Below are 17,122 nucleotides of genomic sequence, written 5' to 3' on the forward strand. Positions count from 1 at the left end.
TTTTTCTTACTTTGGCCAAAAATAGAACAAACACATTCTGAAAATATTACAATATAAGTATAGGAAAAAAATCCCGGCAGCGGTAAAGTTTAGCTCACCTGTCCCTAAACTACGGCCCGCGGGCCGAATACGGCCCACCAGCGTACAAAATCCGGCCCTAGGAAGTCTCAAGTTTTTTTAATTTGTATTTGTCGTTTTGCATCTTTATTCTACTGCTTGTTACTCTCGGGGTCTCCTAGCAGCTCAGGCAAATCATATTGTCTAAAAATGCATTTTCCCATCGATAACATGACATCATCGCGCTCACGCCGCAGTGTCTGGCGAGCGTGCGGCAAGTGCGCACCCTTTTAGTCAATTAGTGCGTGAGGAATATACATACACACATACATACATATACATACATACATACACATATATATATATATATATATATATATATACATAGATACATACATACATACATACATACATATATATATATATATATATATATATATATACATATATATATATATATATATATATATATATATATATATATATATATATATATATATACATATATATATATATATATATATATATATATATATATATATATATATATATATATATATATATATATATATATATATATATATATATGTATATATATATATGTATATGTATATATCTCGGGGGGCCGCATTGGGTTAAAAAAATGTGGCCGTGGACCGGGCTGTGTGTGTATGTATATGTGTGTGTATGTGTATATACATATATATATATATATATATATATATATATATATATATATATATATGCGGCCCCCCGATTCAAACATTTTGGGGACCCCTGGCATAGGTCATTCTGGATTTAAGAAAGCCTTGTATTGATCACGTTGCACTGGGCCGCCAAAATCTGACCTACATTGTTGTCATTTCCATTTGCAGTTCTATGGTTATCGTCACACTTTGCCCCTTTGACACTGTTGGTACCCTTCTGTGATGACCTTACCCCTGAAAAAAACCAAAGAAAAAGAGAAACACTTCTTAAAATGCTCACTGAGCTTAGATTTTACAAGATTTACACACACAATGATGGTTTATGTGTAGGCATGTGTACCGTTCATGTTTGAACCAATATGGTACCAATTCCTGATACCTGGGAGTCGACACCGGTACTCAGTGGTACAAATTTTTGGTACCGTTTAGTGTCTTAATAGATATTGTTTTGATAATAAAATATTTGTATTGCAACATCATAAAATGAGCTGATTATGACAACTGCTGTCCAGTTGTTATATCTTATTATATTATAATCATATTATCATTTACAAGAATTACATTAAGTTGCAAGTTCAATACGTCAGAGGGAAAGAGTTAATACAGTAAGTATTGTACTTATTACACACCAGTTGTAGTTTTCATCAATATATTTGGAGGTGTTGAAATTGCCATCTAAAATCGCTAATGCTAATCGATAGCATGTCAATAACCAAACCAATGTATTTTAGCATCAAGCTAGCACATTTTTTGGAAAAGTGGAGCCTTACTTTACTTACATTGGAGTGTTTTTTTAATCATTTTCCATGTTGGCATCGAAGATTGTAACATTATCTAGAGGTAGTTTGGCTGAGGCCGCTCTCAGTGCTGCTGGAGTGCCAAATTGCAAAAAAAGACAAAACGTCACGAGCATTTCAGATACCGAAACATGGCACTGGTTAATTTTACGTGAGTCGGTGCCAGGAAGGACCGGCGGGATTCCGTGGGTGCCTAAAAAGTACTGGATTCTGTACCAATCCCTATTTATGAGCCAGATTTATCTTTTTTTGGTTATATTTTGAGACATATTATTCCAGTAAAAGTTATGTGTGCTCCACTTTTGGAAAGTGTTTAAACCATATGAATTATAATAGGTTGTAGTTGCAGGTGTCTGTGCTGCTGGGAGGTAAATGTTTACTACTATCGCATGCTTTTTCCAAAAATAGCTATATTTATTTTTAGCGTACCTTTTTAGCTTGTTGCGCTCAAATGAAGCTCACGTCCACGTTCATAAGAGCCACTTGTGTAACTGGCAAATGGAATTTAGAACAACAGCAGTAAATCGAGGAAAGATTCGCTTTTAGTGGAATGCAACACACTTAATTCGCATGAGGGCTCATTGGCACTTACATAAGCAAGACTAAACACAAACATAGTAGCTTACATCCTAATTAACAATACAAGGACTGCACCCGATGAAAAATAAAAGCCTGAACAGTTTTGAAATGTCCCAGCCAGAGACTAGACCTAAACCTAATAGAACATCTGTTCACAGATTCGAAGCACTAAAACGTCTCATGGTTTTTGTCTTTTACCTTAAAATACTGAGTAATTAACATATAAAAAATGAAATAAAAATGAGTTGTAGTTGAGGTTTAGACTTTATAACTTCAGGAGACGCTGGCATTTGAATTAGGTGTTCACTTTTTATATGCACTGTATTCATAGCACACATATTTGATATGCTATAGTGCAGGGGTGTCAAACTCATTTTAGACCGGGGGCCACATGGAGAAAAATCTACTCCCAAGCGGGCCGGACTGGTATAATCACGTCACGATAACTTAAAAATAAAGAAAACTTCAGATTGTTTTTTGTGTTTAGAAAGAGAACAAGCACATTCTGAAAACGTATAAATCATAATGTTGTGGTTAATAGTATTCTGTCTTTATTTATACTTTCTGAATAAATTATGTGATAATGTTCATCAGTCAACTCATTGGTGTTAATTTTCAATCTATCAAGATAAAAAAAATATCAAAATCAAACTACAGAATGTTATTTATGTAGTTTGCTCATTAACCTCGACTGGTGTACATTTTAGATCATGTGGTTTATTTTATTTTTTTACATATGTAGCATCATCTACAAAGATACAAATAATTGCTAATGCGACATCTAGTGGACACATTTAGAACAGCAGTTTCTTTCATTCAAAAATTTCTGCTCATTTTTATACGGAGAAAACTCATCCCGCGGACCGGATAAAACCTGTTTCGTATGTTTGACACCCCTGCTATAGTGTTACGATAATTGCTTTTATTTGAGATATTCTTAGTTAACAAATATGTCTCCATTGTTTAATAATAATTCTGCTGTGGATTTCCTCTGCTCTTACACACTGATATTAAATAATCAGTGCTGAGCTAAATTAGTTGTGACTCATAACAGCAGTTAAATGCACTTTTCTTCTGAGGAATTGTGTGCATGAATATGTATCCCTGATTGGACTGTGACTCCTCTGACCCCCCTTTGTTGGTAGCATCCCCTCTTGCTTTCACTCCTTTCCAACCGCTTCTTATTCACATAACTCTACTGGCACCCAGTGGTCACAAAAGAAAGTGCACTCACTTAATGCTCAGAGGCCTATCACAGACAAGAGAGCTGTTTACAAGTGGCATTTGGCCTTAATTAAAAGCAGCACTTGTTGAAACACTTGCTCTGCAGAGGAGCTAGCGTCCACGCTGATGCACGTTGGACCGCTGATCCTCCTGTAAGCCTCCTCCACTCTGCAAACACACACACAAGTGCATATGTCAAAAATGCATCCCGAGCAAAAAGCACTTTACATTAATAATCAGCGTTGGAATAACTCCGAGTGAGTTTGGCGTTGACGGTGAACGAAGAAGACGGTGATGAATCGCTGGGCATCCTTGAAATATATGAGAAAAGAAACCGCACAGATGGCCCACAGCACAGCCATTTCCGGAGACAAATGAGTCCTCGTGATAGTGATTGACCAAGTCGGCACAATCTTCGCCTCCATTTTCTAATTGTGCTGGCCCAACATCTGGCTGTCCCATGTGGAAAGGCCATTATGTCGGGAGGAAAGATGAATGAAAGTCGCCATCGACCTGCCTGCGCAGCGGCCCGCTCGCCCCGGCCGTGACTGTAGAGTTTGGACTCGCTTTAATGGCTTCGGCAACTAATCGCCTGCTCTTCCTCATCAGCCGCCGCCTCCCCTCACACAGGAAAGTAATTGATTGTTGAGCGGTTGATGGATAAGACACACACTGAGCTGACCTGGCGTGGTACTCCGTCTGAACACAGCCAGGTCCACTCTGAGAACTTTATTGTATATTTCATCACTCATAATGTTATAAAAAAAGGATGATGCGTTAGAGACTGCTGGGAAATAAGAGGTATCCCACGTAAAGCTTACAGGGTCAGAGTCGAGTCTAGAACTAAAAAAATCATGGCTGACAACTTGGCTTTCCTGACAACAAACCTGGTCTTTTAAGGCAGTGGTGTTCAACCTTTTTTCAGTGATGTACCCCTTGGGAAAAATTTTTTAATTCAAGTACCCCCTAATCAGAGCAAAGCATTTTTGGTTGAAAAAAAGAGGTAAAGAAGTAAAATACAGCACTATGTCATCAGTTTCTGATTTATTAAATTGTATAACAGTGCAAAATATTGCTCATTGGTTGTGGTCTTTCTTGAACTATTTGGAAAAAAAGATATAAAAATAACTAAAAACTTGTTGAAAAATAAACAAGGGATTCAATTATAAATAAAGATTTCTACACATAGAAGTAATCATCAACTTAAAGTGCCCTCTTTGGGGATTGTAATAGAGATCCATCTGGATTCATGAACTTAATTCTAAACATTTCTTCACAAAAAAAGAAATCTTTAACATCAATATTTATGGAACATGTCCTCAAAAAAATCTAGCTGTCAACACTGAATATTGCATTGTTGCATTTATTTTCACAGTTCTTTTTGACAGACATTTTTAAAAAATCTCACGTACCCCTTGGCATACCTTCAAGTACCCCAAGGGGTACGCGTGCCCCCATTTGAGAACCCCTGTTTTAAGGCAACATAAATCGTCACCATACATTTTACTGAATGACTTACTATATCGATTTATTTACACAACATTTACAGTCTGCTACATCATTTATGGTGCATTCGGAAAATATTCATAGCCATTCACATTTTCGACATGTTGTTATGTTACAGCCTTATTCCAAAATGGGATAAATTCATTTTTGTCCTTTAAAATTCTACAGACAATACCCCACAATGACAATGTGAAAAGTTTTAAATTGCAAATTTATTAAAACTAAAACACTAAACACTAAAACACGCCTTTGCTCAATACTTAGTTGATGCACCTTTGGCAGCAATTACAGCCTCGAGTCTTTTTGAATACAATGCCGCAAGCTTGGCACACCTTTTGTCCATTCCTCTTTGCAACACCTCTCAAACTCCATCTAGTTGGATGGGAAGTGTTGCTTTTCATCCAGGATGTCTCTTTACATTGCTGCGTTCATCTTAGTGTAGTCAGGGAGGTGACCAAGAACCCGATGGTCACTCTATCAGAGCTACATCATTCCTCAGTGGAGAGAGGAGAACCTTCTCTGCAGCAAACCACCAATCGGGCCTGTATGGTATAGTGGCCAGACGGAAGCCATTCCTTCGTAAAAGTTTGCCAAAATGCACCAGAGAGACTTTCAGACCATAAGAAACAAAATGATCTGGTCTGATGAGACAAAGATTGAACTCTTTGGCGTGAATGCCAGGCGTCATGTTTGGAGGAAACCAGGCACTGCTCATCACCAGGCCAATACCATCACTACAGTGAAGCATGGTGGTGGCAGCATCATGCTGTAGGGATGTTTTTCAGCAGTAAGAACTGGGGGACTAGTCAGAGGGAAATATAAATGCAGCAATGTACAGAGACATTCTGGATGAAGACCCACGCTTCCCATGCAACCTGATGGAGCTTGAGGGGTGCTGCAAAGAGGAATTGGCGAAACTGCCCATATATGGGTGTGCCAAGCTTGTGGCATCTTATTCAAAAAGACTTGAGGCTGTAATTGCTGCTAAAGGTGCATCAACAAAGTATTGAGCAAAGGCTGTGCATATATATGTACATGTGATTTTTTATTTTTAATACATTTGCAAAATTAAAATAAAAAATGATGACATTGTCATTATGGGGTGTTGTGTGTATAATTTTGAGGGAAAACATGAATTAATTCCATTTTTGAATAAGGCTGTAATATAACAAACAGTGGAAAAAGTGAAGCGCTGTGAGTACATTCCAGATGCACTGTATTATAGTTTAGTGCAGTGTTTCTTAACCATAGGTCCCTAAAGGGCTGCCAAAAAATATCTATTTCTCAGCCGTGCCCTGTGTAGTCTGCAGTTGTAATACACTTTTCCCCCACTTGTGGTAGTAATAACAATATCAAACAAACAGAAGAAGTCTGGAGCTTAAGTCATAATGACGTTTCTAAAGCACAAAAATTATGACTAAAATGGTAAAGCTGTAATTTGATTTGCACTTAAATTCTATTGACAGTCAATTAAGAGACATATTCATTATTAATTTAGTGTGTTTATTTTAGCACAGTATAATTGGATGTAAATAATTTTTTGTCAGTTATTTAGGAGTCCCTTCTCATGCAGTATATTTGGCTACTTATTTTTCCTAATCAGCCTGACCTAAGTCTAAGGTTTATGCCTTAAATAAACAATCTTTGTGATTAAAACATGGCTTCATATTATTTGACAAGATTTTAAATTTTAAAATTTTAAGTAAGTTAGATATAATTATTGAATACGATTAAAATCAAGAGAACAGTTAATAATTAAGTGTTAATCCAGGCCCCTCTGTAGTGGCCTGAGGCCAAAGAGGTTTACAACCCCTGGTCTAGCATGTCTCTGCGGGCACCACCATTGTTTGTGATCAAATTGCTGCTTCTTTTAGAAGGAACTTACAGTTCAATTCAAGCTTTGGAACTTCCAACTTTGCCGTTTTAAATGAATGCACCATCAGTGTTTACCATACATTCATATAAGTAAATTCAATTTTTTATTATATTTCTTTGATTTTGCGATAGTGGCTATATGCTTGGAAGTAGAAATGCATTTTTCGTTTTTAAAATCTAATTTGGTCAACATTTGTACAGGTTTAAAACGATCGCGATGCTAATTTTCGCTAGCATATATTATGCTAGCAGCATAAGTGTCAACCTTCATAGTGTATGTTTGCATTGCTTTTTTCAATTTATGACAAACTGTATTGACGATTTAACGTGATTCCTACATCTATGTGCACTTTATGTGTATATTAGTACTTACCTTTGTATGCTTAGTGTAGAAACGTGAGGTCCTCACGGTGTTATACTTGTTTTATATACAGTAACTGTGTTTAATGAACACCTTAACACATCAATCCTACTCAGTTGTACCTAAACTGGCACTACGCCGGCTCTCTGTGCTATCAACGTCTAACTTCCTAGGACCGCAAGAGACTGGAGACTCCCGTCTCTTAAAGGGGACGTGCCCGTTTTCACAAACATTACGTTTAACTTTACAGAAACTTCATTATGGAAAAACTATCAATAAATAAGATTGAAATTAAAATTAATCTAATTTAAAAGACGGTTTACCTACCCGCCTAACTAAATTCCAACAATCAAGGAAAACATTTGAGTGGTATTGTAAAATTAACCACAATGTTTACAACCTTTGTTATCAATTATATTGTTGTTTTAAACCTAGGTAAAGTGAGGTCTGGAAGTATTTGGTATTTTGGTAAGTATTTGCCTTATCTACATTACAGTACATAAAACTACAATGGATTTGAAATAAATAAATCCATAAACAATCAACATGTGATTCGAGTGTTGATTTTCACAATTGAGCGGTTCGACCAAATATGAAAAGGGGTAGGATTAAATAAGTTCTGTTTCTTCCTACTCCTTTTCGGACATGCTGTAAAGAAACAACTGGGAACATGTGATGCATTACATTGTATCGTATGCATGTTCGAAATAAACTGAAACTGAACTGAACTCACCTGAAAATATGGCATCTACAGTACCATTAGGGAATTACAGGACACCATCCAATTCACACTATAGTATTTATTTTGTTTACTACGAATACATTAATGATGTCCATGGGTTTCACTTACTGCAAAGGATTTTCATTCAAGTTTTGAAATGGTGGTTATATTTTCAGATTGTGTTGGAGCACACGCAATGCTATATACTGTATCTGTAGATTTAATTCCTGAAATGCAATTTATGTATTTTTGTCACAGCTCTTAATCTAAAGTCTTCACTTCAATCTCATGCTGATGTATTTATTGATTTATTTCTGATCCATTCTGGTCGTGACTGTATTCTGTAAACGGCAAAACCATTTAAAAAAATTCTGTGTTCAAATATTATGTTTACAAAACAATAACATTGACAGCAAAATATGTTAAGTATAAAAATTTTGGCTAAATTTAAAGTACAAGTGAAATATTGGGACATATTACTATAAATGATGAGTCCTACAACTTTTGACTGGTAGTGTATGTAAATAAACCCGGGGTATACAATTGTTAGTTTGAAAACTTCTCTTTGTAAAGCAATTCTATACAGCAGATATGGACATCTACACTAACAATATGATTTGCCTGAATGGCTGGACAGGACATGTTGGAAAAAAAAGTTAGTAATGAAATAAGCAGCAAGAATTGAAAATACAGCATAACAATATAATGTAACAACCAAAAGATATGTTGATACTAATAACTAATAACAAAGACGTGTCTTTAAATATACAGTGTGCATAGATTTGTTGTAGCCTTTAAAAAAAATACATGCGTCATAGTTAATTATACAAATAATACAGTGATCCCTGTATTAGCAAAGTAGTAGCAAGTGCCATTTTAAAATGTCTCTATTTGGAACTTACAAGGTCTGATCCCTCAATGAACCGCAGCTTTAGGAGCCCTCATGCAACCCCAGACCATGACGCTACCACCATTAGGCTTGGCTGTAAGCAAGACACAATTATCTTGCTACTCACTGTGTTGCCGAATATCCCGACAATAATGGCTGTGTGCTGAGTTATTTCTTAGTGGATAGTAAATCTATACAAGCTGTACCCTGACTTTTCTATAACACATCCAAGTTTTCTATCCCTATAGTTATGTACAAATTAAGTGGATACTGTATTTGACTGTTACCTGAGCCTGAAGTGTTGGTTTCGATCCAGCTCATTTTCCTCTTTCGTCTTCTCTTGACCTCTACCCTTCAGCCTCCTCTTCCTCTCCTCAGGGTCCAGCGTGAGCAGGACAACCAGACTGGGTCGGAGCAGGTCACCGGGCCAGCGGTACAGCTCGGAGCCCTCTGTTGGGAGGTCACATGTTGAACCGCTCACTGCTGTCGCGATGGCGTAAGCGGCTGTGCTGTGCCAGAACCTAAAACAGGTCAAAACGCTATTATCTCCTCTGGGTGTCTCTTGTGTCTTAAAAGTGAAGGAAAGGTTACAGAACTTCAATCTGATAGCTTTTACCTGTCAACAATGACGGGTTTCTTGGAGGCGTGGTGGACTATTTGCTGTGCTGTGATGTAGTTGCCCACAGCGTAGAAGGCCCTGCGTATGATGGGGGGCTCTTGATCAAAGCGGGCCCTCCAGGGGGAGAGGCACTGAGGAGGGGATTGCAAAAGAGTGGCTCCCAGTGCGTCCCGGAGAGACTCTGTCAATGTTGTTTTACCTGCGATGAGAAAAATAAGTATGACCATTTTAAAGTTGATGAGCTCAAAAAAAAAAAAAATAGTCTCGCAGGTTTGCAGGAGGCTTGCCAAAGACTATGGCATGAGTGAGCTATTCAATAAACCTTTCTCTCGGTGACGTTCCTCCTCTGAGGTCATGATACACGATATTCCATTAGGCCGAGCTCGCTGGGAGATAATAGCCTTAGCAGACAGCGAGCGGCCATTGCTTTCACATAACATCTATACATCATGGCGGCCATATCTTTGTTAGTGGCCTAATGAAATTAACCTGTGGCATCAAGGCCTTCCAAGACAATAACGGGGAAATCTGGTTCGCTTCTGGCCTCTACGCTGCCACAGCCCCCGCCGCCTCTGGGCAGAAGCTCCAGTACAGATGTGGCTTCTGGAATGATGTCAGCACACTGCAGGGCACACAAAAATCATCGATCATGTATAATGGCAGAGTGCTTAGGTTAACACAGTGCTTCTCAATTATTTTCACTGTCCTCAAATTATACTATTTGTAGTCTCGGTCTATAAAATTATTATTTTTGATTTAAAAAATAAAATTGTGTTATAAGGACACCACTGCATAACATGTTATCCTTATTAACATTAAAGAAAACATCAAATAAAAGAAGAAATATAGCTCAACTTGCAACAAAGAATAACTTTATTAACACTGTTTTTTTCAACAGAAAAGTTTTAAAGTGCATCAATTGTAGTGAAATTAAAACCAAAAAAGAATCCTTATTTGTGGGGCGGCATGGCTTGGTTGGTAGAGCGGCAACTTGAGGGTTCCAGGTTTGATCCCCGCTTCCGCCATCCTGGCACTGCTGTTGTGTCCTCGGGCAAGACACTTTACCCACCTGCTCCCAGTGCCACCCACACTGGTTTAAATGTAACTTAGATATTGGGTTTCACTATTTAAAGCGCTTTGAGTCACCAGACAAAAGCGCTATATAAATATAATTCACTTCACCAAACATAAACATTTTTTGAAGTGAAGTGAATATACCGCTCGGTTGGTAAAAAAAATTGTCGCTAAAAAAATCGACAACATTTTTCTTGGGAACATTTTTCAACCTGAGGTAGTTCCAAAAATAAGCTTCAGGAAGGAGGCGGCGGCCGACCTTACAGTAAAGCAGTTTGATTTTGACTGACTTGAACCACCCGCCCCTTGCATCACAACACGCCTCCCAGGGGGGCCCGTCTCACTATTTGACAAGGACTTCTACATATCCATCCAGCCATTTTCTACCGCTTGTCCCTTTCGGGGTGGCGGGGGGTGCTGGAGCCTATTCTCAGCTGCATTCGGGCAGTAGGCGGGGTACACCCTGGACAAGTTGCCACCTCATCGCAGGGCCAACACAAACCACACACAGAAAGATCCCGAGCCCAGGACCTTTGTATTGTGAGGCACACGCACTAACCCCTGTTCCACCGTGCTGCCTAATATAATTATATTTATTTACTTAACAACACTTATTCATATATATATATTATATCATTATATAATTACAACCCAATAAAAGGGATGGGTTAATAATGCCTCAGTGAGTGTATGAAACACTCACTAGCTATATTGGCACGGCATTTATGATGTGTTGGTGTTTCATAATGGTCATATGCCATCTGTTGGATTAAAAAAGCCACAACATTGAGCATATCAAATTGTTTTTGTTTTTTAAAACCAATAGTTGCGCAGAAAGGAATGTGCAATGTTCAACTCTGGTCACTGAGCCAATTAGTAAACGAGAAAAAAGGAACATTTACCTTATCCCACACTTCCGATTGTTTCTTTTTTTTTTAGTTCCATTTATTTGTTTTATTATTATTTATTCTTCATTTTAATATCATATATATATATATATATATATATATATATATATATATATATATATATATATATATATATATATATATATATCTTTTCTTTTTTTTCTTAGTTCCATCGATGATGGTGGAGAAAACTGTAAAACACAGCACTTCGACTTCGTTTAGTACAAAATGTCACCTGCGAGCAAAAAGAAGTGCTTCCTGATAAACAGTTTGGTGCTTCCCAGTCAAATGACAGAGCAGCTGTATCAATCACATGGTTCATTTCTTGAAGGGACAAACATATCGAGGCTTTGAGAGACACAGTATCCCTCCTTGTGTTTTAAACGACATCATTTTAAACCCATCACTACCCACTATTGTACACTTAAGCTTACATACACTATTTTCCCCACTTTTGTTAACATTGAATTTCAATACTCCATCTATCTATCCATTTTCTGCCGCTTGTCCCGGTTCAGGGTCGCGGGGGGTGCTGGAGCCTATCCCAGCTGCATTCGGGCGGAAGGCGGGGTACACCCTGGACAAGTCGCCAACTCATCAAAGGGCCAATTGCAATACTTTCCAATACTAATTCAATAATTCCCCCTAAGCTCTCGAATATTATTGTAATATCTACATCAGAAAAATATATTACTTTAAAAAGTTTTTAAAAAAAATAACATCGCACTTTGAAGTTCGAAGATCGCATATTTTTGACCTAAATTAAGCATTTTAAAGCATACAAATGGCTAAATGAACTGAAATGATCAATACTACAATAGTATTGGCCACAAGATGAGACTCTGACTCATAAAGTCAGTGCAGTATACTGTATGTCTAATTTCCTATTACTATATTGGATTAAATGAGTGTAAAGGTGACTATGATGGATGTTATTTCATGTCTCGAGGGCTCTAATAATGTTTAAAAAACGTATTTAGAAGGTTGTTAACAGGTTTTTAGCTTTAAAAATGTATCAATAATAATTCCTACTTTGTGGTAATTCCTTTACCATGGTAAGGCCCGGAACCAATTAACAGTGATAAAGGAGGGATGCCTATATACAATTAGCAGTCGTAACTGAAAACATAAAAGAAAATGACACAATGGAATATAATTCTAATACCTACAGTTGGGTTTTACACTTTTACTTACCATCACTAGAATTGTCAAGATTTTTCTCAGTGACTGCTATTATTTTTAGGAGTTCATTCTGATTAAAATGGTATTGTTGCTGTGCTCACAACAAAAAAAAATCATGTGAATTGAAAAACAAAAAACTACAAAAATATTCATATTGGGACACCTGCGTGAAGTTGACCGCCGCCACCTTGTCAAAACTTCCCCAAACCAGTCCTAACTGTTTTTGCTGTTGTTGGTTTTTTTTGGTCTTACTATTATTGTTTGTATGTTATTAACGTTTTATGGAGCTGGTTATTAATCATAATTCGGTAATAATTTAAAAACCATAATAGTTACACCAAAAATATGTGCAACACAACTTCACACAGGTTCTTGAGATGTGTGGGTTTACATATTTAGCCATAGAAGTGTAACACCACATATGACCACATGATGGCGGCATTCTCCAAAACTTGCATTTTTTGATTTCGCAGCACTGCCCACGTCAAAGGCCATTTAATCACGGTTACCTACACAGTTGCCTTCACAATCCAATGAACAATTAGTAATTGCATAATTTAATCAAAAAACATTCTGGCATATTTAAACCGATATGTAAAATTATAAACAGTTTTTTTTAGCTTTACAAATGTATCATCAATAATTCCTACTTTGTGGTAATTCAAATACCAATTATCATTAGTCAATTATCATTGTGGTAATAATTGTCTTAAAGTTAGTGTTATTTGCAGATGATACAACGGCATTTTGTTCAGGAGAGAACACACAGAAGATAATACAAATAATAACAGAAGAAATGAACAAATTAAAAAGATGGTTTGACAAAAACAGACTATCTTTGAATCTCAGTCAGACTAAAATAATGCTATTTGGTAACAGTAGAAGAGAAAGTCAAACACAAATACAGATAGACGGAATAAATATTGAAAGGGTAAAAGAAACCAAATTTTGGGGTGTAATAATAGATGATAAAATAAATTGGAAAGCTCATGTAAAAAATATAAATGATAAATGGGTTATACTTGTATAGCGCTTTTCTACCTTCAAGGTACTCAAAGCGCTTTGACAGTATTTCCACATTTACCCATTCACACACACATTCACACACTGATGGAGGGAGCTGCCATGCAAGGCGCTAACCAGCACCCATCAGAGGCAAAGGGTGAAGTGTCTTGCCCAAGGACACAACGGACGTGACAAGGAAGGTAGAAGGTGGGAATTGAACCCCAGTAACCAGCAACACTCCGATTGCTGGCACAGCCACTCTACCAACTTCGCCACGCCGTCCCTATATACAACATAAAGTAGCAAGAAACACGTCAACAATGAATAAAGCAAAACATGATCTAGACCAAAAATCACTTCATATTCTCTACTGCTCGCTAGTGTTACCGTATCTGACTTATTGTGTAGAAATATGGGGAAACAACTACAAATGTGCGCTTCATTCATTAACGGTGTTACAAAAAAGATCCATTAGAATAATACAAAATATTGGATATAGAGAACATACAAACCCTTTATTTATTAAATCACAATTATTGAAATTCAACGATTTGGTGCATTTGCAAACAGCTAAAAGTATGTACAAAGCAAACTATAACCTGCTACCCAAGAATGTACAACAATTCTTCTCAACAAAAGAGGAGAACTATAACCTTAGAGGAAAATGTTATTTAAAACATGTATATGCTCGTACAACACTTAAAACCTTTAACATATCCGTATGTGGAATGAAATTATGGAATGGATTAAGTAAAAAAATCAAACAAAGCACCAATATGATTCAGTTTAAGACAACTACAAGTGTTCACAAAGTACACAGAACAAGAATTATGATGAACATCTTGAACCCTTTTTTTTTTATTATTGAGACAAAGATTATTTGTATTTAATATTTGTATGCTTACTATGGTATATTATTTATTTGTTCACTGTTCTGTTACAGAGAACAAGGAAATATGATAAAAATTGCTATGGAATGAAAAGGGGTGAGATTAAATAAGCTCTGCTTCTTCCTACTCCTTTTCGGACGTGCTGTCATGAAACAACTGGGAATGTGTGAAGCATTCCATTGTATCGTATGCATGTTCGAAATAAACTGAAACTGGACTGAATAAATGTTGCTATAATAAAGACCTGTAAAAATAGGGTTTGATGACAGCATTATTACAGTGCTGAACTCTGTAGAACTTGCACCTGGCTCGCTGACAACAAGCTATCCATACACTTCAGTAAAACGGAATCCATCCTGTTTGGGTCCCACATCAACCTTAAGAAAGTCAATGATTTCACTATAAAAGTGGGTGACGTTGTTATCACCAGGAAAGATGAGGTCACCTACCTAGGTTCCATTCTAGAGGCTAACCTTTCCTGTGATAAAATGGCAACCAAGGTAATCAAAAAGGTCAACCAACAAACGAGATTTCTCTATAGAATCTACTCTCTGGTCAAAAAAAGCACCATGAAGATTCTGACGGGAACTCTCGTTCAACCCTTTTTCGATTAGGCATGCACCTCCTGGTACCCTAGCACCTCCAAAACCCTCAAATCTAGACTCCAAACATCCCAGACCAAGCTAGTCAGGTTACTTTTAGACCTCCACCCCAGATCACACCTCACTCCAACCCACTTCTCCAAAGTGGGCTGGCTCAGGGTGGAGGACAGAGTAAAACAACTTGCACTGAGCCTAGTCTATAAAATCCGCTACACCTGCCTGATACCGAAGTACATGTCAAACTACTTCCTTAACGTAAATGACTGCCATAACCATAACAACAGAGGGAGCTCCACTAACCACGTTAAACCCAGATTCCGATCTAACAAAGGTCTTAACTCATTCTCTTTCTATGCCACATTAATGTGGAATGCGCTCCCAACAGGTGTAAAAGAAAGGGCATCTCTATCCTCCTTCAAAACCGCAATAAAACAACACCTCCAGGCAACTTCAACCCTAAATCAACACCCTCCCTTCCACATCATACCTCTTCGGATTGTAAATAATCAAATGTAAATAATCAAATGTAGACACTTTTTCTTATACTTTCTGATCTCTCTCTCTGTGTCCACTACTTGCTGTACATATCCTACCAAGTCAGTCCTACACTGTTCCAATGTCCATTTCTCTGATGATGCAATTGTTGATGACTGAAGTGTTGATACCAACCAATCCTAACCACACACCCCCCCCCATATCCCACACCCCGGATTGTAAATAATGTAAATAATTAATTGTATATACTCTGATGATTATCTTGTGTGATGACTGTATTATGATGATAGTATATATCTGATAGTATATATCTGTATCATGAATCAATTTAAGTGGACCCCGACTAAACAAGTTGAAAAACTTATTCGGGTGTTACCATTTAGTGGTCAATTGTACGGAATAGGTACTTCACTGTGCAATCTACTAATACAAGTTTCAATCAATCAATCAATCAAAATTATGATGAACACCTTGAACCTTTTTTTTTATTGAGACAGATTATTTGTATGTAATATTTGTATGCTTACTATGGTATATTATTTATTTGTTCATTGTTCTGTTACAAAGAACAAGGAAATAGGATCAAATTGCTATGCAATAAAAATGGGTAGGATTAAATAAGCTTTGCTTCTTCCTACTCCTTTTCGGACGTGCTGTAATGAAACAACTGGAAATGTGTGACGCATTCCATTGTATCGTATGCATGTTCGAAATAATAGAATAGAAAGTACTTTATTGATCCCTGGGGGAAATTCAGCCTAAACTGAAACTGAACTGAATACATGTTGCTATAATAAAGACCTGTAAAAATAGGGTTTGATGCCAGTATTATTACAGGTAACAGGCTAGCTTTTACAGGTGTACCTAATGAAGTGTCACCTGAGTGTTTATGTGACGTCATATCGTGTTACCTTCTTTAAAACGTCACGGGCCTCCTGGAAACTGTAGAAAACATCAGAGTTGACCATGTTGAGGGTGGCAGGGTGGCAATCAGGAGGTTCTGAGGGCACCATGTAGTGGTTCTGTGCGTGCGTCCACAGATGCTGAGTCCACAGTGGGCCATCTTCTGTGTACGAGCACACTAACGCAGGGTCGTCACGCAGCACAAACTGTCGTAAAAGTCTCTCCGTCGCAATGGAGGCGTCCTTCACGAAATAGCCCCTTATGAGCGAGTCCTTGACGCCGGGCAGGAACGCGCACATTGGAGATAAACGACACCCTTGACTAAGTCCTCCTAAAAGTTTCTCTTTCAGTTCCCAGTAAAACCTGGCGTTGTGGAGTTTGTCCCCGCTGGAAACGAGGATAGAGTAACACCCGGCGTCCTTTAGCATGCTAGTTTCAAACAACCGCTTCACTACCTTGCCTCCTTTTCCGGGGTGTTCGTTTTGGAGTCGAAAGTAGACCGGCCCTCCGTCCACATCCACGGAGAAAACACGGGAGGACCACAGGGGTACCAAAGCCATGCTGCGTCGTGACATCTGCCTGGCTGTGTTTCTGTTCCCGGGCTGCGCTATGTATAAGGAAAACGAAAGTAAACACTGCATTGGAAAACGCAACCTAGTAAGTTACGTAAATGCCCTGAATGCAATCACCAGTCGTGTTTACAACATTAGGACATCGTTGTATATTAG

The 17,122-nt window shown here is 37.7% G+C and overlaps 1 protein-coding gene across 3 annotated transcripts; it reads right to left on the bottom strand.

Annotated features, from left to right (window-relative positions):
* Positions 1–738: 738 nt before the first annotated feature.
* cmpk2 (cytidine monophosphate (UMP-CMP) kinase 2, mitochondrial) lies at positions 739–17,033 on the bottom strand. Of its 3 annotated transcripts, XM_062041577.1 has the most exons (6): positions 16,403–17,031; positions 9,825–9,957; positions 9,333–9,534; positions 9,004–9,237; positions 3,375–3,532; positions 742–998 (listed from the first exon to the last, which is right to left on the bottom strand). In XM_062041577.1, exons 1-5 carry the CDS (start codon positions 16,967–16,969, stop codon positions 3,412–3,414), a joined length of 1,257 nt encoding a protein of 418 aa, XP_061897561.1. In that variant the 5' UTR covers positions 16,970–17,031; the 3' UTR covers positions 742–998; positions 3,375–3,411. The 3 variants fall into 3 exon arrangements, with proteins under 3 accessions (XP_061897563.1, XP_061897561.1, XP_061897560.1); XM_062041579.1 differs by lacking the exon at positions 3,375–3,532 and having other exon boundaries at positions 739–998; positions 16,403–17,033; XM_062041576.1 differs by lacking the exon at positions 742–998 and having other exon boundaries at positions 2,086–3,532.
* Between the last annotated feature and the right edge of the window lie 89 nt (positions 17,034–17,122).

This window comes from Entelurus aequoreus, linkage group LG03 (genome assembly GCF_033978785.1).
Source record: "Entelurus aequoreus isolate RoL-2023_Sb linkage group LG03, RoL_Eaeq_v1.1, whole genome shotgun sequence".
In the NCBI taxonomy this organism is placed as follows: Eukaryota; Metazoa; Chordata; class Actinopteri; order Syngnathiformes; family Syngnathidae; genus Entelurus; species Entelurus aequoreus.